A 25795-nucleotide genomic window follows, 5' to 3' on the forward strand; every position below is an offset into this window, starting at 1 on the left:
GAATAAATTGTAACTTACAAAAATATCTAAAAAATATAAAATTTTAATTGGGTAAAATATCCATTACTTATCATCTATCGATTAATAATATATTACTCTTGAAAAACGAGCGATTTATTTCAACATATAAATTTTATACTTAATAGTCAAATAGAGAACGTATAACAATTTATATCCCAAGGTAACAAAACTCAGCTATGTCTGATTTTATTACATATAGTAATAAAATATCATAGAATCTTTTACGTTCTATTTACTTATTTTAACACAAAAATAAATAAATAATATATTTAAATTAAACCAAAACACACAGTTCGAGTAAAAGGATTGTAAATCGAATTTCATAATGAAAATCAAATACCATTAATAAGTAAATTCAATTAAGCACAAAAGTATACAAAGTATAAAATATATTAATGTACAAAATATATAATTATATTGAATATATGGTGGTAAATTGTACAATTAATTATATTATAAAGAATGCAAACACAAAAACAATAAAAATAAATATCAAATACGATACAGTAGTTGATAAAAGAAATCTCATTAAAAAATATTCAACAAATAAAAAAAATATGGAATCGTTAAAATTTTATTACAACTAAATACAATATTTTTTCTGTCGCAATTTGGAAGGTCATTTTCCATCTCCTATTAAAAACCCTTTGGATGCGGTCTATATATCAACGTTAAAAAGCTCACATTAAAAACTAAAACCTACAAGTTATTATTCTCAGAGAAAGCGGTTAATTGTTGTTATTTTCATGAAACTTTAACTGCTTCAGAAACTTTACATCCGTTATAGCCATAACAAAGGGCATACAGTATACAAAAAATTCGTGCAACCATTGTATTACCGAATCGTGCATTATATTGTCTCTGCATTATATAAATCATGTATCTCACTGTTTACAGACTGCTTACAAAAAGAAAATTTCTTCTTTTACAACGATTCCAGATGAAGCAATTAATACGAATAAAACTAAAAAAGGAAAAATTTATAAATAAAAACATAGGGAAAATTGAATATAAAAATATTACTGTAAAATTTTATCCCCACCTTAAAACATAAAAAATTATCTTTTTTTATAAAATTGATTGTAAACATTTTTTTACTATTTTTAATGAAATAGCAAAAAAATATTGTCATTTAAATTGTTTTTATCAATAGATTACCTCTCCCCGTCACAGCTTCGCCCGCGCTATATGGTTACTTGCTTTCCCGTAGCGGTCAGTATTTTTATTTTATGTTTCTTAGTCAAGTAACCGGAGAAAGATGTAACCAGTCACACAAACAGTAACGGTGACAGTGGCTGTGGTGGTCGAGACACATACCTTCGCACGCGTTAAAAAAAAATCGGAATTAAAACAAACTTGAAAACGGTTTTAAATATTTATCTGAAGAGTAATTACAAGCCCAAGTCTACGGAATATCTCTTTTACTACAGTCGGGACTGGGAAAATTTACAATCATCCCCTATCAAGATCGAATTTCAAAAATCTAGAAATTGGTTTATTGAAATGAAGATTAGTCACCAAAAATTATGTTGATTCTTCATTTTTTATCGAGAAATTAAAGAAATAACAGGGTTTCAAAGAAAAATTAAAAATCAATTTTAACCCTTGAAACTCGGAATGAAACTCAAAAAATCTAGAAATTGGTTTTTAGATTTTCAAAATCGAACTGTTCAACCCCAGAACAGACAGTGAAACACAGTCACAGTTCACAGTTCATTAAAGTTTCTGCTTCAACCGGCAAATCTCCACTGCTATATATATATATGTATTGTTTTTTTCCGAGATGAAATTTATTGAAAACCTGCTCAGTTATCCCAAGAAACATGGATAAAATTTTAGTATCGATAGAAGGGTAGTTTTTTGTTTATCCCGAACAAGAACAACCCTCTTCCTCTTTATATTACAGTATAGATTACAACATCTTAAGCTGAAATATCTTAACCCAGCCTCGAATTTAATGCTTAATTTTTATAGTTTTCCTAGTTTTACATGTCATTCCTAAGTTTTTTCAATCATCTTTTATTGAATGCCTAAAGTAGGCTATTTTTTGGAAAAAAGTCTGATATAAAGTGCTTAAAGAAAGTTTTTAAAGTCAACAAACAAATGTAAATTTACATGATAATTTGTGCTATTTATAAATATTCTTACTTTGAGAAGAAAAAAGCTGTGTAAACGGTTTTCGTTTTATAACCCGAACTTTATAATGGTAACTGTGTTTTAAGAAAAATAAATCTAATGGGGACACCATACGACTTCCTTTTACGCCTATTAAATTACATACACACTTTTTTTAAAATGAAAAGTACATAAAATTTTATTTCATTAATAACTTCGGATATTTTTTCATATTTTTTTTTTTATTGTTATTATTGAATTATTATTTATAGTATTTTTTTTTTACAATCAGAGGTTAATAAATATTAATATCAATATATTTAAATTTAAAAAAAAAGTTACAAAAAAGGAGATGAAGTTGGATTCGAACCGATGTGCCTTTCCCTATAAGAACCAAATATTTCATTAATTAAAATTTCATTTGCCTATTACTCTGGAACCGATGAAAATAAGTACCATGTATGATACATAGTTGAAAAGCTCTGAATGAGGGCTGATTACTTCAGTCAAGAAAAAGTAAAAAATCCAAATTTTTTTGGATTTTGAACTTTTTTGGACACTTTTGGTTCAGTCGATTGCAATCAAAAGGGGAGGTGCAGAACTAGATGTTACAACAGTCCTATATCCAAAATTTCAAAAACCTACAGCAAGTCGTTTTTGAGTTATGCGAGATACATAGGTACGTACAGATGTCACGCCGAAACTAATCAAAATGGATTCAGGGATGATTCAAAATGAATGTTTCCGTAAAAATCTGAAAACCGAAATTTTTCGCGATCACAATACTTAGACTTTACTTAACTTTGACTTTAGTTTTACTTTAATTTTTATATTACTTAGACTATATTTTTTTTACTTAATACAAGGAATTAAAAAAACGATTATAAATTTCTTTATTTGAAAATAAATCATAATTGAAGCCTCCATTATCAAACTAGTTAAATCTATAATTTTTTTTCTTTTCTTTTTTATAACAATTGTTATAAAAATAACAATAAAACACATAAATTAACCTTATTAAGAGAATATTATATCATTTTACGGTAGATATGACCGTGAAGTATTCATTGCGATTCCCAAAGGTAACATTTATATACCAATAACGAAAACGTAGTTTGCCTCCTTAATATGACGACAGCAAAACGTGGAAATAAAAACAAGAGAAAAAAAAAGAAAGGTAAAGATAAAGATAAAGGTTAAATGTATGAAGAAGAAAAAGAAAAAGAAGGAGGGATAATAGCTAAAATGCAAGCCCCTTGAGTGCCCCATCAATAAAGCTCCTACTAAAACATATAGCTCACCCCGCCTACACTAGTCTCACACACCGCTACTACATCTTTATTCCGCGGTCTCATTTTAGGACGTTTCTTTCCTTCTCATAAGTACATCATAATACTTTCATTGTTGAGTGTTTTTACCGGTCTCATTGCCAACAATTTTATTATAATTCCACTTTAAATATATTTTATTTACTTACAACCGCGTTGGATAAATAAATTATTTTCGATCTTAAAATGTGTATTAATAAAATCGGGAAAATGTTTTCTTGTAATTTTGAAAATAAAAAAAGGAATTCCCGGTGAAAAAGTTTATTCGACTTTATTATAAATTCTAAGTAGAATTTCATTACAATTTTCTGAGTTAAAAGATCAATATATTTTTCCTATTGTAGAATACTATACCTACTGATTTGGAAAGCTACTACTTTTAGTATTCGATTCTCTAGGCCACCTAACTGTTTTAGATCATAGTCGAATATCTCATAAAATATATTTTAATATTTTTAATTGAATCGTAGTTTCAATTAAAATGTGATTATTTTCCTAGTTACATGTAAATCTCTTTGCAGTTGAGATGCTAAAATTTGTTCGCAAATATTTTCTCGAGCTAGCACCGAAAGGACTTGAGTGGACGGTCTGAAGGAGAATTACGTCGGGAGGACAGGTTTCATAAGCCTAGCCTTCCGCGGTCGGCCCATAAGATGGGTTTGATAACGCTTGTTTAACAACGGATTGAATGCAATTAAATCCGTCCTTAAAAACACAAAATATTAAATAAGACAAAACTTGAAAAATTAAGACCCGTCACCTAAAATAAACCTTTAAAAACACGCCCGATAGAATCTTCCAGCAGCAAGAGACTCTGTCCAGGTTCTGCAATCCGTAAGGAGAATCTATAAACTCCCGCCAACTTTGCATTCCATTCTATTCCTAATTAGTAAATTAAGGGTGAATTTCATACTTACTGTATATGTTTTAATTAAACTACTATACAAGCTAGAAAAGCATTCTCCTTGTGCTTAAATATTAAACACGATTTTTACAGAAATCCCGTGGATATTTTTAATATGCCGTTAAAAACAATCTAAAAATTCATCATAAATAATACAGAGTGTGACATAAAAACCTTTTGAACAGAAACAACAGCTTAATTACTAAATATACTTATATAAAATATTTGAAAAAAATTAAGTTTAAATTTTAAAAATGACTTCATCCAAACTTTTCACCAGGCATTCATAAAGCCATTTACTGAAGCTCTCAAAACATGACATAACGTGACTTGAATTATAGCAACAATATGGCCAGCATAAATTCATAAAAATTACCGGGTTTATTCATGCACACTATGATTTTAAAGACCCCGACAGGAAAAATTAACGTGTCCTGAGGTCAGGAGAACGAACAGGCTAACCGATATTTCCACGGCGAGAGGTTAGTCGGCCAGAAAATTTCTGTTTCAAATAGTCCGGTGCAGTGTGTGCAGTTGAACCGTATTACTGGTACCAAACTCGATTGGGAGCAATGCTTCTCCTTCGAAGTACGGGCGTCAGAAAATTTTGAAGTATATATAGCTAAGGGTGGTTTCCATTACTGCCTAACCTGCTCAACATTTTCTGTTCTCCTGGCTTACCTTGTTTTTGCCGTTGACATTTTTTTAAGCCGAACCTGTAACTCTTTAAGTTCTGCATCAATAACAAAAACGGTGTTAAGGAATGGAGCACAACTTCTTCAACCCACATTGAAGTTCTGGCGGAACTGGTGGCGGGTAGTAACACAAGACTCGCCATTTGTAAAAATTGATTATGACGAACGCCCGATTCTCATCCGACCACAACGCTATTTAAATAGCGCCGTATGAGCCAGTCTCCTTGCCTGTGCACTGTCAGCTACGCGCTATTGAAAACTGTCAGCTTTTTCAAGAATATGAAACTGGATAAAGGAGTTTCATATTTTCAATCTCTATTCCAAAAATACAAGAAACACTTTTGGCAGTGTATATTGTATGTCTACGGGCGGATGATCTAATTTGTAGAGAGAGTTATTAAAATTTACGATTCAATAAGCGTTTTCATTTTTTGATTCAGGTTTTTCCTACCACACATACAATTTTTTAAAGCTTAGTAAACTAGTCATACTGAGGATGAACAGTAATAATGTGCTGCGTATTACGTTTAATATTATATTGTACGAGTAAATGGATATATTTTTGTAAAAATACTTTGTCAATAATAAACTTTTTCAAAATTTTATATAGTATTTAGTTATTATGTAGAATGTAAAAAAAAGTGAAAGGGCTATTCATTTTCAGATTTTATTAACAAAACCTGCAAAAAATGTTTTATAAACAAATGGCACTTTCCCCTTCGTTTACCTTTAATCTTTAATTACGTAATTTTTAAAGAAATCTCTATATTCAGAGACCGAATTTAGGAATCATTATAATATTTAAAAAAATATATTTGTAAAAACTTTTCCTTCTTTCTTTTACCTGTTTTGCCTCCAGGAATTACCGTTCAGGTATTACTTCAAAGGATAAAAGAGGATGATATGTATGAGTGTAAATGAAGTGTAGTCTTGTACAGTCTCACTTCGACCATTCCTGAGATGTGAGGTTAATTGAAACCCAACCACCAAAGAACATCGGTATCCACGATCTAGTATTAAAATCCGTATAAAAGTAACTGCCTTTACTAGGACTTGAACGCTGGAACTCTCGACTTCCAAATCATCTGATTTGGAAAGACGCGTTCACCACTAGACCAACTTGGTGGGTTTGTAAAAACTTTACCTAATAAACACAAACATTACGTTGTAAACAACGTTCATCAAGTTCAAAATGGCGACCACGTCAATTTCTTACTTCTCAATACTTTTTATCTTGAATATTAATCCTTAGCTTTATTCAAATAAGTTTTGTTAGCTTAAATGTAAAGTCTTTCTACATAAAAAACATGTCAGTTAACTTTTTGGAAATTACTCGAATAAAAACCAAAGTTACTGGTGTCCGGCAGAAAATTCGAAATAATTTTCAATCGGATTTTATCTCCATTACTATTAAATTGATTAAGTTGAGTAAACTTAATTTTTTCATATTTTTGGAAGTTAAAAAATGGCTAATAATATAAATAATAAATAAATAATGATAATATATAAACAATAATAAATAATAATTTTATCCTGGAAATATATTAAATTTTAAACATTAATTTCATTGCCGGCCTTGTTATATATTCAATAATAATTAATTAAAATAAAATATTAATTATTATTAATAAAAGTAGTTTTTTTTTTTGTATTTTACATAATAGGTTTTATGATAACTGAGTAATTGCAATTTATCGTTATAGAAATAACATATTGTCGCGGATTCGCGGCTAGACCAGGATACTGAGAGACTAACAGCCTAAAAATTTCTTATAAATACAATTTATTACTCTACATACAACATAGAAAATAAAATGAATATATGACATACAAGATAGTAATTCAAATAAGGAAAAGATTTGGTTAAAGACAGTTAAATTATAAAAACCAGGATACAATCCAATTTACTAAAAACTTTATAAATGACCACTAATATTAATACCTAATATTCCATTAAAACACAAAAAAGTACATAGAGTTCCAACTTGTGCAAAAAAAAAAAAATACAAAAAAATATTTTTTTTTTACTTCCTTAGGGGGTAAATAAAATTATTTTCACCGTTTGCAACAGAACTACATTACACTTAATGAATGAGTAAATACTGTCACTTCCACTACTGCTTACCGTTTATCAATAACACAAAGCTGAACAATTTCCTGGATTCACCCACTGTCCACAATGAAATCCCTTGTGACGTACTCTTCACACGCTTACTGATATCGCTGTCACCGACTGATATCGCTTGTTATCACGACTACGCCGAACACGGCTTCACAGAAATACTGACTCTCTCTTCCGGTCCATTACTGTATTTATATCCCCTGGTCTGCAGAACCAGTAACCGCCTCATCCATTAACTAATAATTTTCATCGAACGCGCCCTTACGTTTCCCCATAAATTCTTATTCCAGTCCGGTAACCCTTCTGGTCAAACAGCAGCTATTGGATGTGTCTGTGTACAAAGAACAGATTGTTAAACGAACCTTTTAATCCAAGAAAAGATTCCCTTTTAATTTCTTCTTTTCATTATTATTTTCTCATTTTTCCTTTTTAATTTGAAGAAATCCGTTACCCAGGTCCGTTATACTGGTCCTGTTACAATATTAATAAATTTTACCCTTTTACTACAAACCACCAGATTTATTTCAATTTAAACAACACAAACATTAAGCATAAATAATTGTATTCAAGTTTTACTTTCAGCTTTCCTAGAGCAAATTTTGGAAACGGCCTCTATCGGTGGCAGTCGGCTATACTACAGTGTTAAGCCAATGATTTAACGATCACCTTAATCTGATTGATTCAGAGTAGTATAAATAATTCTGAGTAAATTAAAAATTAACTTATTTTACTAATTAATTGTTTTTTTTTTCTTTTTACAGAATTGGAAGTGAACGGAGATTTGGGAGGAGCTTCAATAACATCTCAAGTAGATAACCAATGAGAAAGAAGAGGAAATAATTATTTTTTAAATTCCTTTATCTCTTTAATCCAATAACAGTAAAAAGACCCTTTAAAAACTTATACCGATGAAAAATAACAGTTCCTTACATTTTAGGTTAACCCTTCAGAATGGTCAATTCTATTATAAACAAATAAATACAAAAAAAAAATAATAATATATATTAATATTTAGTCATAATTACAATATTGTAAAAATAATAATTATATCAATCGAATCTTTAAAAAAAAATGTTATTATTGTAAATTTATTCTTATAAAAATAAGAAATTAACTATTATAAAAATCTGAAGTTATGTAATGTAATTTTCTGTTTATTCATTTTTAATTTATTGTACATCTACAATATTTTGTTATAATAATTATACCTAATATTTGTGATAAAAATGTAATATTATATCTAGGTAAGATTAGCCTATAATAATTCATTATTTAAAATATACAAAAAAAAATATATTGTTATATATCGTAAAATTATATTTATTTGCAAAATATTTGTTTAATGGATTAAACTCCTTAAAAAATCAAAGTAAGTTTATTAAGTTTTTTTTAATGTTGCAGCAAAATCTGTGAAAAAAAAACTAGGAAAAATTACAATTAAATTTGGCATCCATATAAGAAAATAAAGATCAAATTACAATGCTGGCAAATTTTGGAGTACTTATTTTCACAAACATAACCCCATGTAAACCATAAGATTAAAAATATCAATACCGATGATTTTTTGTACAAATAATTAGATTACTATCCAAATATGTTTTTATAATTTTTTTCGAAAATTATTTAAAGAAATTTTCTAACGACTTTCATAACATAAATTATATTTGTCTGTCTGAAATCGTAAAAATAACAAACTTACCAAATTTTACTACAGAAAAAATCTATTACCAGAAATAACAAAAAAGAAAAATTAAAGCTCCCAAAATAGCAAATAATAAAACAAATATTTAATTAATCCTTAATAGAAACCAAAAACAAAATTAATCGGAAACAAAGAAGATTAGGTACCTTTCTGATCTACTTCAAATTATTGTATATAAGAGCTATTATACTTCTTTCACGTTGCCAGTGTTAAATCAGTTTTTCTCTCGATATCACAGATAAAATGACTGCAGTATACCTTTTAAAGATTTTTAATTCCATTATGGAAATAACTGTTCTTGTAATTTTATTTAAAATAAAGGAGATGATATAAATACAATTTATTTAATTACTTGGCTTTTAAAAAAAAAAATATATAAATATATATAAATAAAGACGTATTATAAAAAAAGCCAAAAAAGTTATAAATACATTATATTTATGAAATTATTTAAAATTTAATATAATTAATTACATATCATACTTCATATAAATACTAAAATTTTCTTAAAAATAAAATAATGCAAAGAAATTAAGAAGAAAAAGAAAACAAGATAAAAACATTATATGAATTATTGCAGTAAAAGCAATAAAAAAAAATCCATTTCGTAATACTTTATTACATGTAAATGTATTTTTAATGTTTTATATAAATTTATTATTTAAAAAAAATTATTTTCAATACTTAATTTATATTAACCGTAAAAATGTAAATAATATTAAATATGAAATGTTTTTATTTTTTCATGATTACTGAAAAAAAAGGAATAAAAGCTATAATATATTGTTTTTAAAAGTCTCAATTCTACTTAGAAAATATAATTTTTTACCATACAAAAAAATATATAAATATATATTTATGTATATTATTACTAGTTACATATTATTTATTTATTTAAAATAACTTATACTTATTTAAATCTATTTATAAAATTAAATATTTATTGATTGTTCTGTAAATTTAACCATGTAGTTGAAAAATTAGATTGAAATTAAATAATATATTTGTTTTATTGCATGAATTATATTAAAGTTTTATTTCTTTATAAATATTTAGAGTGTTTTATTGAAATACAGTAAATAATTTTTGATGCGTAAAGAAATGATTTTCACTAAGTATATAGTTGACATAAATTTAGTGGAGCTATACATTTTACTACGAATTTAAAGCTTTACAACCCGTTTTAAAATGACGATAAAAATAATATCTGCTTTATTATTATAATTTCTGATTACTTCTAGTGTTTGGTGTGCAATGTCATGTAGGTGAATCTTCATGATATTCTTTCATGGCACAGTGAACAGTGAGTGAGCGCTACTTACAGATGGTGAAACAATCTGTACCCGCAGACCGGCTAGAGTACATGTGGTTTCAGAAGTATAATGCGACGGGTCATACAGCCAACAACACTCTAAACGATTTCGAAAGGGTTGTAGTCCCCACGGTTTCCTGATTTATCCCCTTCTGACGTTTTCTTGTGCGGATACCTTAAGGTTGCCGCTTACAAAACTCATCCTCACACCACTCCCAAATTGCAGAGCGAGATTAAACGACGTATCGCTGCAATTCCTCAATAAACGTTACAACATGTTTTTAAGAGCATGCAACGTCTAATTAGGTGAATCTCACAATGGAGACCACTATAAACAACTATTGTAACTAATTATTACATTTTCCTATAAAGTTGCATCACTTTTTGAACACTCTGTATTTCTTAGGTTTACATAATTCTAGCAAGTTTCAACAAGTTAAAAACTGCACCAAGAAAAATGAAAATGTAGTACTCAAAACCCATATTTTTTACCCTAACTCCGATTCCTATGAACCGATTCGCTTGAAAATCAAAAGGACTATATTACCAATACCTTTATATCACCCCAACAAGTTTTATCAAAATTGGTTAAGATTTGCCTCCGGTAGAGCGGAAGAAAAAATATTAACATACATATATATGCACGAGTATATAAAGAATGCAAAATCGTATTCAGAAGGCTCCAAAACGTTAAGAAAAGTTGGTCCCCTCTCCCCTATACCCCGTTGTAAAATATGACCGGGCGCAATAATGTTTTCTATAAATTCTTTGGAAGTTCACTAAAAAAAATTATATTTATTGTATTATTGTTTAAGTATTTAAGTTTATCAGTGAAGATATCAAAATAAAATCAAAAAAATAATTCTAGTGGCGTATAATAAAGCATTTAATTTAGTATCTATTATCGTAATTTAAATATTACCTATGACAACATAAATAAAAGTATTTTGTATGCTTCATCAGTGCTACAAAGGCTTTGTATAGATTAGTTGATAAGCATCAAACTGGTTTTATCACTTAAAATTCTATTCTATCTACATCTATTCTTAAGAAAATAAAAGGAAATTTAAAAAGATTGCTCCAACAAAAACGAAAAAAAGCTGAAAATGTAGTCAAAAACCTCGTTTTTTGGCTCTAATTCCCCCGTTCTGCGAACATATTCGCTTGAAAATCAATACGGTGTTATTCCCAATAGGATTACATCACCCTATCTAGCTTCGTCAAAATCGGTTCAGATTTGCGTCCGGTATATACAGGAATTCGCACGAAGTAACGAAGAAACTTTCAGGACATTGGTGAAAATAATGAAAAAAGTTCATATAAACATAGGTCTGGAAACGCTTTGTTTTTGAGTTACGGCTAGCGAAAGATATCGCCCGGATTTCTACTGTAAATGTTGGGACCCAAATTACGGAGTAAAATTGGTGGTTTCTTAGGAGTAATTTTGGTTGATACAGCTCTTACTCGCAAAGTACCTGTATAAATAAAGATGTTTTACACAACTTAGTTTTACTAAGAAATTTTGTTAATTTAAATCTACAACGATTTTTAGTTGGGAGAAAACAAGATCTAACTGGTAAGTTGAAAATTTAGCCGACACAAAGACCTTCTTCAGGAGAATACCGTCGAACTACTCCGACGTCCGACATCTTGTAATTTTACACGATAAAAGATGGTAATCACTATCAGGATGATATATAAATTAAGCAGTTCCAGGTATTGATCTGGCGTGTTTACCTCAGATAACAACACGGGGACTATGCTGCAGAGCGAGCAGATATGGCACGCCGGTCTAAGATGTTAGTTAGGATTACCCACACGAAAAGATGAAAAATATAGTTCAGGCGCCAATTCACCTTGAGTTTTCATTGGAAATGTGTTCGTATTAATAGCAGATACCCCAAGAAGTAACCGATAAAATAACGTTCCAGGTATCCAAGAGTTTTCCACGATAATCTTTCAAAATTTAAAAACCTCATGTTTATTCGGGTCATAAGACAGGGTAAAACATTCTATAATCAATAATGTGGTAAACCACTAAAGAGTGAGGTGAACTGAATTTAAAAAAAGAAAAAGAAGTTCAGTAAATATAAATCTAATATTTGTTTGGCTCAGCCTAGGAATATGCATTCTTATATTCAATATAAACTGACGATAAACTATTGTTAAAAAAAAATCCTTTCAAATGCCAGTTAATAGTAATAAGAATAGAAGAAATTAATGGAATGGAAATAAATTAATAATAAGAAATGAAACGTTTCATCGGACGATCCAGTAAGATCAGTTTCGATTTTTTTATGTTAACGAAAAAAAGGCTTACAAAGATACAATAGGATTTTCTCGACATTTACGTCGAGCTTAAAAAAGTAACCCTTATCCAGAAAAGATGTATTACCTGTAAGAGTTTAATTGTTTTATTATTTAATTATTACTATACGATAATAGAAAATATTACAGGTTTAATTGCTTTAAAAATAAATTAACGCAAGAAATATTTGAATAAATTCAATAAAATTTAAACTATAAAAATCGTTCCACCAACTTGATATATGTTCTCTAAAATATAAATTGTGAACTACATAAAACACAAAATTTCTTAACTAATATTTGTCATGTATAAATATCTTTTCCAAAAACAAATAATAATTCTAGACTAAAATAAACGTTATTAATAATAAATTAAGAAAAGATTGGTAGTAAATTAAACAAAATTGAGTAAAACTTCGGCATAATAATCTAATTAAAAAAAAAAACGTATTAAGAAAGTTAAATCAATATTATTAAAATAAATATATAATTCATAAAATAATAAAATAAATAGTAAAGTGAAAAATTGGTACAAATGTCTTTCTTAGGTCTTCATTTTCACAGAAAGCGTTTGATAAAATAAAAAACTGAAAAACAGATGTGTAATGAAATAAAAGTGAATTACTGTTATTCGCTGTACAAAAAAGTACAAAAAATTAATTGGATTTTATAATTATAGATACATTTTTTTTTTTTTTTTTTTTTTTTTAAATAAAAGAAACTTAAAAGTAAAATATAATAATAATTTTTAACTAAATAGTTGCCGCGTTTAATCTATTAAAAAAAAAAGATAAAAAACCATTAAAAGGTATTTTCAAACAAAGAACAATTCTTATTACTATTATTATTATATTTTACTTTAATAATTATCACACTTAGAATATTTTTTATAAAAAGGATGATTTAGAATAATGCTACGGATATCTTTAATGACATAATTGTCACTAAATGATGTCATAACAATAAAGTCAACTTCTTGCTTTAATTCGAAAAATGAGTTTAAGAAATATTCATCTTAACTAAAATTTCATAAAAATTAATGCTACAAAATAAAATTCTCACAACGTGCCTTACCCTTGGATGAAGTAAAATCTGACTATTTAAAAACCCAACTAGATTTACTTCTTAGATTTCACAAAAATAACAAAGTATTGTAATCGTAAGTACTAAATATAGTTAATAAATATGTCAATAGTTTCATCATACTTTAATTATACTAGTAATTTAAAGGTGTTTATGTATATACATGTCGGAACAGTGCAGATGGTTATCTGCACTATTACGATGTCTATCCGTATAGTAACCCACTGGGTTGGTCTAGTGGTGATGAACTCGTCATCACAAATCAGCTGATATCGAAATCGAGAGTTCTAATGTTTAAGTCCTAGTTACTTTTATACGGATTTGAATCCTAGATTGTGGATACCGGTGTTCTTTGGTGGTTGGGGTTCAATAAACTTTAAAATTTTCTTTATTACTTAGAATTTACGGCTATCGGAATATGCCAACCACTTTGATACTGCGTTTGCATTGCCAATAATAACTATGGCGATGTGTTGATTCTAAATGGAAACCTTTAGGAGATAGCCTTTTATTACAAACTCATCAGGTTGGTCTACCTACTGAACTCGTCATCGCAAAACAGTTGATTTTGAAGTCGAGAGAGTTATAAGGTTTAAATCCTAGTTACCTTTATATGGATTTGAACCCTAGATCGTGGATATCGGTGTTCTTTGATGGTCGGGTTTCAATTAATCACTCATCTCAGGAATGGTTGACCTGAGCCTGCACAAGACTATACTTCATTTACATTCATATTTATCAACCTCATTCATCCTCTGAAGTTATATCTTACGATAGTTCCAGAGGGTAAACAGGAAAATAAAAAGAAAGCTTATCTGTGCAGTAGGTTAATAGTTTGAATCTGGTCGAATCAGTTATATTTAAACGCTAGTAGCTTCTCAAAAGTTAATGTTGCACTATTTTTTATTTCTATTTAGCCTCCGGGAATCACTGTCAGATATTACTTCAGAGAATGAATGAGGATGATATGTATGAGTGTAAGAGAAGTGTAGTCTTGTACAGTCTCAGGTGGACCACTTTTGAGATGTGTGGTTAATCGAAACCCAACCACCAAAGAACACCGTTATCCACGATCTAGTATTCAAATCCGTATAAAAGTAACTGCCTTTACTAGGATTTGAACCTAAGAACTCTCGACCTCGAAATCAGCTGATTTGGGAGGACGCGTTCACCACTAGACCAACCCGGTTGGTTACCGTTGCGCTGTTGGATTTACATATCCTAACCTGACAATTCATTAGTGTGACAAGCTAAAGGCACCCAGATACAAGAAAAAAAAGTCGGCTACAATAGCCGAGAGATCAAGAAAGCTGCAGTAGATATTTAGAGACTTACAAAATTCTAACAAATCAATTAAAAATATATTTAAATTGGAGAATCATTACTGACATTCTTATCAATAATCTATACTACAATATAAACAGGAAAAGGGTTTTTGCTTCTTCGGGATAAACAAAAAAAGTACTCGATTCACACAACCAGATTTTACCCATGTTTCTTGGCATAACTGAGAAGGTATTTAGATATAGTTCATCTCGAAAAATCTTGAAAAAAATGTGTAGTAGTGGAAATTTGCCAGTTGAAGCACAAATTTTAATCAGTTTAATTAATGAACTATGAACTGTGAGTCACTATGACTGTGCGAGTTGAGTTTGAACTGAATGATACGAATCAATCGAATGAATAATAGAATAAATTAGAATAATATAAAGTTAAAAAAATAATAGAATTAAATTTACGTTTGATAAAATAATATTAAATAAATTTAATAAAATTTTTGTTTAACAATAATGGGCTTCCCGTGGGGAATGCGTGTGTGGCTAGACTAGCGAGGTATGCCACCACCTGATGGGAGGGGGGGGGGGGTTTAGACCAATCATCATCATCATCATCAACTGGAAAAAATGGGGTACCCCTGCGGCGCTGTTTTGGTAGGTATAATGGGGGTGCTTTTATAATAGATCTGAAAACAATTGACCGATTTTCAAAATTCAAACTGGGTATCTGTTAGATTAAAGGCTAACTTTTGAATGCATCCGCTACACTCTCGATCTAACAGATCATGGTTATTCGGAAATGTTATCTATAATGATAAATTAGTTATTAAAACGTGTAAATAACAAATATTTTTTTACGGTGTTGTACTTCTCATTCGGGCCGCTAGGTGGCGAGCCGTTAAATTCTCGTGCTCTTTTCTTACAGCGAGTCGCTCCCGAGATATTTTTCAGTAAAGATATTTTCAATAGATATCTAATTTCAATTGAAGACTACATATCGTGAGTGATTCATAATCACGCCAAGCAAAATCTACTAAGATAAATTTATTAAAATTTGAATACATGTTCTTCTTACGATGTATCTGCACACTAAGAAAAGAATTTTTGAAATTACGAATTTAAAGGAATAACATGGAGTAATAATGAAATTGACTATTTTTTTAAATTTCTCGGTAAGAAACGAAGAAATCAACCTGATTTTTGGTGAGTGTAATTTTCATTTGAATATACCAATTTCTGGATTTTTGAAATTCGACCTTAAAAGGCGGTGAAGAAAAAATTTTGAACAGTGATTCTACATTTTTCCCAATTTCGACTAAATATTTAGTAGATTTTGGCTTGCAAATACTCTTCATATAAATATTTATATAAAAACCATTTTCGGGTTTTTTTAAATTCCGATTTTTTTAAGGGGTACGAAGGTATCCCTTAAATACTGCGGCTCAACCAACACAGCCACTCCCACCGTAATGCATGTGTGTGACTAGTTGCACCTGCCTCCAGTTAATTGACTAAAAAACATAAAATAAAAAGATTGACCGCTACGGTAAACGCAAGTAACCATATAGCGCAGGCTAAGCTGCGACGGGAAGCTAATACTTTATAATTTTCTTTAAAGGTAAAAAGCTTAAATTTGTATTTGATTATTTCAAAAGGGATTCGTACGAAAATATAAGAAAAATTATTTTAAAAAACCACCCACGCATTACATTAAAAACAGGTATAAAATCTGTGCCAAGTTATGAAAATATGATAACTTGAAACCAGATTGGGATATTCCCATTAAATAGTAAATTACCCTAAAAAGGAATATATCTTCAATCACTCCAGAAGGGGAGAAAAATCAACCGATATTTAAAACCAACGTATCTCCACTTGAGATGCTAAAATTAAATTTGTTTAGAATATTTATCCGATTGATACTTTGAATTAAATAATGTTTACTTCAACTTTAAAAATTTTCCTTAAAAATAGAAATTTCCCTTCCTGTTGTAACAGCTAACTTCCTGTTGTAACAGCTGGTTGTGGATCTCCCCTTTTGATTGCAATCCACTGGACCAAAAGTGTCCAAAAGGGCCCAAAATCCAACGCAAATCTGGATTTTGGGCTTTCCCTTTTTCTTTTTTTTGTAGTAAAATACCCTCATTGAGAGATTTTTAGCGATATATCATAAAGTGATATTTATTTTCATTGGTTCTAGAATTATAGCCAAATAAAATTTTAATTAATGAAATATTTGGATCTTACAAGGGGAAGGCTCATCGGCTCGAAGGCGACTTAATTTACTTAACTTTTTTTTATTTAAATGATTTGTTAATAATTATTAACCTCTGATTGTAAAAACAACTTACAATAAATAATAATTCAATAAAAACAGTAAAATATATATTAAATATAATTTATATTACTTTATATATAAAAAACTATCAGAAGTTATTGAAATAAAATTTTATGTACTTTTAAAAATGTGTATATGTAAGTCATGTGGTATTCACATCAGACGTTTTTAATTCTATATATCTTTTGAACTTTTGGTAGAAGTCTGAAATTCAGCGCAACATTCTTGAAAACATAATTTATGAAATTACATCCAACGTTTTTCCTTTAATATACTAATAAATGAATGAAACATAATAAAAACAGTTTCTTTAGTTTCCATGAATATTTATAACACATTGAATAAAAAAATAAAATTTTGTACTTAAATATTTAAAAAAATTATTTGAAAACGTATTTCGGGAATTCCTTTTCATACAGGATTACATTAAAGTAAGGAAACGGCTTCATATTTCAAAACTGATGGATACTAAGAGGCAGAAACAAATTCGGATCTTCAGAATTACTAATGGTATTTATTATTACAAATTATCGGTTGCTATTATTTATTATTGCGACGGTTGTTATTATTAGTATTTAAGGATTCATTTTAACATCAACTGTTTAAGTTCCTTACTAAATGTAATTCTGAAGATAATACGAAATAATAAAGATTATAGTAAAGCGTTTTAGCTCGTTTTATTACTACCGCGATTTTTCTGATTTTTCAACTTTGTAACTTTGATTATAATTCGAAAATGAAAGCATTTACCAAGAAGCGGTTTTACCGATCATTTTTCTGTAAAACTTTAAATTGAAATCACTTATCATCATATTCAATTTAAAAAAAAAAAATGATTTAATATGGCGAATCCAAGAAGGTGGACAAAAATGTCAAAAACACCATAAAGTAGTAATTTTGTAGTTATTTAAATCTGTGCTTGTTTCTACTTCCTAGTATCCTTCAGTTTTGAAATGTGAAGCCTTTTTCATACTTTAATATCACTCGTTCTTATACGAGTGGATGAAAATTGGATAGAGAGGTTTCGTATTTTCAAAATCATATTCCAAAAGTATTGGAAAATCTTAAGTTAACAGTACCAGCTGTACTACTTATACCAACTGATGAGAGACTAAACCTCTAATTCATTCATTAGTTTCATCACTCCTCGAATATTTATAAAATTAAAATTTAACATTCGTAAAGTGTTATTTAAAAGTAAGAAAAAATGATTTGATTAACAATCTTTAAAGAGTTTAAAAGTAAATTTATAAACTTAAAATTTTATATTATATATATTTATCCGAGCAAAACAAGGGTATTTCAGTTAGCATTTAATGTTATTTCCTACAAACACAATTTTAAACTCTGTTCACAAAAAAATAAAAAATAAAAACGTAGAAAAAGGAAATTGTATCTTTACATATAGAAATGAAAAAACAAAATTATTTCGACAAGAATCGTTAAAATCCGGCTGATAAAAACACTGTGATTACCATGTTTTAAATGTTTGCAGTTAAATATCCTAGCATTTACATATAAGTTTAATCCTTTTCTCAGTGATAAAGATTAAAATTATTATTACCTGTGTAACTATATTATCTTATTTATTTAGTTTATAATAACAAAATTAAAAAAAGTAGAGTATATAATGTAAAAAAGAGCTCTGCTATATGGATATTAAATAAAATAATAAAAATACAGACATAAAATTTCATCAACTAAAATGTATAACTACATAAGAGCGCATTTCGATTGTTAAATAATAATAATCAGGAAATATAGAGGAATTGATAAAAATAAGTAAGAAAGAAAATTCAGAAAAGCAATACAAAGTTGAATGAGAAGATTATGTAACCTATCCTTTAACCAAGTAAAATTAATTATCTTTTGCACATGCGTTGTATTATAGTTTTTTTATTCCGAATTTGTTATTTGTATTATAAAAATACTTTTTTTTCGTGATGTGTACGCAACAATTTGTTCAACTATTAAACAATAAGGAACCCCCTCCCCACGGCCTAATGAGATGAGAATGATATATTTATGACAAGTAAATGAGGTGTAGCCTTGTTCAGACTCAGGCCGACCGTTCCTAAGGTGTGTGGTTAATTGAATCCCAACCACCAAACTTCACCGGTATCCACTGTCTAGTATTCAAATCCGTATAAAAGCGACTAACCTTTGCTAGGATCTGAACTTCAGTATCTTCGACTCCGAAAATCACTGTTAAACAACTAATTTACAACGACGAGTTAAACAGTAGGCCAACCCGTTGGGCACAAACACATAAGGAAATAAATTTTTCGTGACTCATATATTTTAGAATTTTGTTAATGAATTTGTTTTAATATTTCTTCTTGTTTTCTCCTTTTCAGTTAAATTAATTTTTTTATCTAGTGATGATAATTTTTTAACAATAGAAATGCGTTTATATTTTAATTTTTCATCAACGATTTTTAAACGTTTATTTTTCATGTCTACTGAAATGATTTGTTAAATAGGTAAAAAGTTATAGAATATAATATGCATCTAAGTTTTTAATTAAGATAGACAAAAAAAAAACATAAAATAATGCAGCTAAAGGTACTAAAATGTTACTTTTCCGTCTACATAGCAGCTATAGCTATATAGAAGGAAAAATATGGAGATCGGTCAAGATTGGGCATATCCCGATTTCACCGAATCTTGACATACGTCAGGAATCTTGACGTAAGGTCCCCAGAAATCGAAAAATGGCATCGAATTTCCGCGGCAAAATATGCGTACGTATGAATGTATGTTGTGTAAATCGCCTTATGTCTCCAGAACTATTTGAACTATTTTCACCAAAGTTGACTATAATATTTCTATAGTAGGGGCACTGATGCTATTAAATGTTCAATTCAAAAGGTCAGGGAGTGGGGGATACAGGGAGGAAAACGAAATCGTCTCCAGATTTTGCATAATAAATGTTTTATTTTGTTTTGATAATTTTATGAATATTAATGAACAACTTTTTTAAAAAAGATTTTTTGCAAATTTCACCGCTACCACTAAAAATGGTTTTAATTTTAAGAGTCACATAAGTACAAGGGGTGATTTTCGTTTCAGGTTTTTTTATATTGGGTTTTCTTTGACCCCAAAAATGTTCCATTAACAAAATGGGACTCTAACCCCCACCTATCGACGGACCATAAAAAACCCCATTTGGATTTCAGATTGAAAGTTACATAGTGGTGTGGGAATCGTGTTTCACGTTTTCAAAGGCCGCTAAACTTGTTTTTTTTAAAATACTTTTGTGAAAAATTATAAAGAAAACACCTTTTGTGTAAAAATCATTTTGCCAAATTGCACTCCCACTCCAAAAATTAGTAATAATTTTGAAACGTTGAAGAAAGCAGTCCATCTCAATTCCCACCGAGGGGAAAAACCCCTCCATTTAGCCTGTCTGGGCGCTACACCACCTTCTCCGTTCCTAGCCATGAGTGGCTTAATCGGAGTAGAAAGCAGTCCAGTGAGTCTTATTCGTTGCAGTTTTTTCTATTAGCATCTCGTTGGATCCACAAATTTGTTCCCCATCAAAGTGGGATCTTAACCCAGCCACTCCCCTTTCACACACCACTTATCAGTCGGACTACTACTGTAGTCGTCTGTTATGTTGTGACGTCACGGGCGAGCGGTAGAATTAAATCAATGAATAATATTTAATTTATAAAAATATTTATTTAAACTGACCACTAGTACCGCCATACTCGCGCAAATGAAATACGGTATGAGCGTGCGCTTTAATCAGAATTATTGAATTAAATAAAGAAAAAATATAATTATATAAAATGATAAATATTTTAAATTAAGTTGTTTGTGTAAGCCGTGCATCAGAAAAAAGCCGCGTGATGGGAAAGTCCTACAACTGTGTTGTTAACTTTTTTTAAAAACTTCAACCTATGCGATACCCTCTCAAACAGAAATGAATATTAACATAAATTCAATTCAAGGTGGTAGGTTAAAAATTAAGAAATTTTTTTTTAAATTAAGTGATAAGTATAGGAGATCATTTTTTTACGACAAAAAATCTATTTTACTACTTTGAAAATATTACCAAAGTTATTTTTTGATAATCTAAAAAACAAAAAAACAGAAACGCAAAAGGTAACATTTTCATTAATCAGCAAGTTTATTTTATGCAGTTTATAACTTAACCAATTTTATGTAGTCTGAAATTCAATATAGTTTATTACAACCAAATCTACCGATGTCAACGGATTTTTTTTCTGTAAATGAAAATCTTCTAGTGCTTTCGTAATTAAGTTCCTTCGAGATAAATTTAGAATAAAATATTTTCATAAAACAGTTAGGAAGAAAATTAGAAAATATTTTTTGTTTAGTTGTCTCCTTTCTTAGGAAACTAAAATAATAATATATTTTCATAAATCATTTTGATATTCAAAAAAACTTTCATGCGGAAGTGGAAGAAAATTAATTGAAAGACTCAAAACAAAAATATGTAGATACATAGTCCAATATTCCAGATAATCTTAATTCATAATCATTAGTTTCTCTTCCTTTTACAAAAGCTCGGGTTTCTTATTTTCAGCATTTACTGCTAATAACCTTTCATATAAGCGGTATAATTTTGTAACCTTACATACACTACTTTCCGTAATAGGGTTATAGCAGAGCTTTAGCTCTGGAACGTAAAGTATTGTATTAATCCGGTTTTCACCGGATCTTGACGTTTTGACACCTAAGGAAACCAAAAAATAAAAAAAAATCGGATGGAAATTTTCCGGATATTAATGTTCGTAGGTACATGTAAGGGTTCGGTGTTAGCCTTTAAATCACATTATATCTCCAGAACTACTGGATTTGAGCAAACCGATTTTGAGCAAACTTGGTCAGATTACTTCTATAAATGGGGAATTGAAGCCATTAAATTTTCACTTAAAAGGTCAAGGGGGTGAGGCGTAGGCAAGGTCATTCATTATCAGTATCTCGAGATTTCGCCTAATTAGGGCCATATTTTTCTTAGGCACATTTGATAACAGGTAAGAAATAAAATTTGCAAAAAAAGGTTTTTGCAAAATCGCATAACCATGCCAAAAAATTCTCTTAACTAGTGAATACTGCTTCAATAGTACTCCCTGTTACCACAAGGAGCGCTACTGTCACAATCCGCCATCTTGGATTTTTCTTTTTTCCTGTGATAAATTCCCTTTTCCCTCGTCCTCTTGGATCGGGGAATTTTAAATTCACAGGGTTGCCAACCAATTTATATTTTACACGTTGAATATTAATTATGTATTTTTATTTAATTTAGTTAATATTTCAAAGGTTGGTAGCACTGATGTACATCCGTTGAGTCGTCCGCTATGTTGTGACGTCACAGGTGAGCGGTAGAATTAAATAAATGTATAATATTTAAAGTGTACAAAAGTAACTCGGTCTGGCTGGGTCTTGAATTCGATCGCCCGGTTGACTCGATACCTGGTGCGTTAAGACTCGCGGCTACACCAGTTTTTCGACCGTTAAAACGAAATTTGTTCTTTGTAAGTTGTGAAATTTCATTAGTTTAGTTAGTGCCGACAGTCACCGCTAGTACCACCTCACCCGCGCGAATTAAATACGGTATCTTCAGTTAGAATCACTGAATGAAATAAAATGATAAATATTTTAAATTAAGTTGTGTGTTGTGTGTGTGTGTGTGTGCGTGCGCGCGCGTAAGCCGTTGATGAGAAACAACCCACAGTTGTCTCCTGTTTTTTTATTGGTTTGCACTACTTCTCACAGACTTTTACGACTTTGAAGTATTAATGGTATTAATCAGTGCACTTTCTCTGAGAGTAACGGGGCTCATTGTACAATCAGTTCCTTTGTTGATCAGAGTAAATGTCACTAATACGGCTGAATAATAATTAAGTTTCAGTGAGCTTGAAACGCTGATATACATAACCTATTCTGCACTGTGACAAAGACAATGTGAAACCACTGCATTCATCAATCTTCCTAATAAGCCTGGAACGAGATACTTAGCATTTAAAAAATTATACCGTTTTTGGAAGTGACTTTGTCATCTGTCGAGTCATTCTTTTATCCGAAGGTTCCGGGTTCGAATCCCGGTGAGGCATGGCATTTTCACGTACACTACAAATCATTCATACCATCCTCTTAAGAAATACCTAACGGTAGTCCCGGAGGTTAAACAAAAAAAAAGTAATACTTTCATACTTTTTTCACAAAAATAAAAATATTAAATGAAATGAAACCAACTTTAAGAAGTACACAAAAAGAAAAAATTGAATACTTCTTTTATAAATTTCAATTTTTTTTTAAGACGTGAATACTTCTTTTATAAATTTCAATTTTTTTTTAAGACGTTCTTAAAAACTCCAAACTTAAAGGAGAATTAAGAAGTTACTTATGGTTGGGTTTTTTAAAATCTTTAATCATTAAAAATATGAAAAACCAGGAGATGTTCAGCAATTCTTTTCCTACTTAAACTTCATAACAATATGTAAATAAAATTCTAGATTATAAAAATAAATTTTCAAAACAACATCTCTAAAGTAAGTGAACTTTATACAAAAAAAAAACAAAAAAACATTAAAGTCAGAAAGAAAGCAAGTCAATATATTTGTTTTCTAATCTCTTAAAAAAACATTCTAGCTGACATCTTAGCAGTAGATCTAGCGGTAAGAAAATGTACTACCTGAAACTATAATTCTATAAATGTTTTAGCGGATAACACTGTTTTAATTATATTATTTTTAATAACGTGTATAAATATTTTATATTTTTGATTACTATATTAAAGTAACTTAATTACAAAACATTCAATGATGTTTAAATTTAACGGGATAAACGTATTGGCAGAGCGTCATATTTTAAAAAAAGCTTCATAATGTAAAATAAATAATAAACAGTAAGGTAAATGTAAATTTAAATATTTAAAAATCTCAACACGAGAGGAAACATTTTTAATTAAATGACGTACCAGTATTTTTTTTTTTTTTTTTTTTTTTATTAACGAATAAATGTTTGTTATTACAATTTATGTTCTCATACCAACAAATACTAGACAAAACGAGATTTATAAAACACATACTCTATTTACATACATACACACCCATAAAGCCTACGAATAAATTAAGGGTATTGAATTTTCTTTGTTTGTTTTATAAAGTAAACAAGTTTTAATGAATATAATGTTTTATGTTAAAGCATTTTGTATCTTTTTGTATCTTGTTATAGGATTTATAATTGCGCGTAGAAGTTTGATTTTAATTAACATAATTAATAAAGTGCAATAATGTATAAATACACGTTACCTAATTCAGGAAAACATAATTTTTAAAAAACCATACTTTTCCTTTTGAATGAATAGATTTTTAATTTTCAATTAATTTTCCTATTTAGAGAATTAAAATAAAAGCTAAATAATAATATAAAGAGACATTCAACGACGAATTTTATATTAATAACATAAATCGCAACTTTCTAAACGGCAGACGTTCATGAATAAATGAGAAGAAAAATGATAAAAAATTAGTTTGAGACATTTTTGGAACCAATATCCGATCTGGGAAAAGAAAGAATTTAAAACAACAATAATAGAAATCCACGGTACAATTTAGATTATTAATATCCTCAACCCTGCCCAGACAATCATATCAAGGAATTGAAGTTACGCCATTTGTTGTAAATTTCTAATAAAAAATACTTCGTTTAAAAAATAATATATTTAGAAACGATTATGAAAAATACCTTATAATATTGGAATCCAACAAATTGTGAATTTTTTAATTGAAAGTTTTCTTGAAAATAGATTATTGGAGATGATGTTTAGGGGCTATTCCATTCATGGTTATTATACAGAAACTGTATGCGCGCGCGTGTGTGTGTGCACGGCTACATACACACACGTCTTGCCCTTTGTATACTCTCAAATAGCAATTTTATTCTTTACATCAATCTCAATTAATATATAGCCGGTTAATTTTTTTTAAATTTTTTAAAAATTAATTACCATAGTATGAATTTCTCAATATTCTTTCTTCATGAAGATTCTAATCTTTAACTAATGTCTCTATATCTCTATAATGAGAGATTATAAATTTAAGGTGCTATAACAAGAAAAGACGATTTAAAAAAAATATTTTACAGCAATTCTATGAAAATTACTTACAATCTCTAAAATATCTATAACGAAATTGCTAGACTAAAGTTGTCCAACACTTGCAAACAGCTGAAAGTTTAAAAAACCAAAAAAATCATACACGAATGAAATAATTATGAAGATTAACCACACTTATAGATAACCTCCAAACCTCTTCGTTTTCGGTTTACTTAAAAGAATGAATCCCTTCTTTACGTAGGGATAAGCTTTTACACCGAATTTTATTACTGTAAGTTAAACTATCACTAAAATACAGCCTCAAATATATTACAACAAATTCGCATATACAGATATTTGTAATTAAGAAGTAGTTAGTCGATAAAAACACAAGTCAAAACTTGATAAAATGAACACTTAGAAATTTTCACAAATTTTATTTCAGAAAAAGAAATACAGAGTGTCTGAGAATTATCTGAAGAACTTTCATTTCTTATTATAAGAAAAAGTAATAATCCTA

General features: G+C 29.2%; 1 protein-coding gene and 1 long non-coding RNA gene across 3 annotated transcripts in view; one reads left to right on the forward strand and one right to left on the reverse strand.

Annotated features, from left to right (window-relative positions):
* Tk (Tachykinin) overlaps positions 1-8239 on the forward strand; it is a 619288-nt gene extending 611049 nt beyond the window's left edge. Inside the window, exon 3 of one of the 2 annotated variants that reach the window (XM_075366189.1) lies at positions 7947-8239. In XM_075366189.1, coding sequence (XP_075222304.1) covers positions 7947-8008 — 62 coding nt within the window. In that variant the 3' untranslated portion in view covers positions 8009-8239. The remainder of the gene's footprint in view (positions 1-7946) is intronic. The other variant, XM_075366190.1, reaches the window with a different exon arrangement.
* The window catches only part of LOC142324984 (uncharacterized), a 703430-nt gene that overhangs the window by 609992 nt on the left and 67643 nt on the right, over positions 1-25795 (reverse strand). The window lies entirely within an intron of this gene.

The sequence above is a fragment of the Lycorma delicatula genome, chromosome 5 (assembly GCF_047948215.1).
Source record: "Lycorma delicatula isolate Av1 chromosome 5, ASM4794821v1, whole genome shotgun sequence".
In the NCBI taxonomy this organism is placed as follows: Eukaryota; Metazoa; Arthropoda; class Insecta; order Hemiptera; family Fulgoridae; genus Lycorma; species Lycorma delicatula.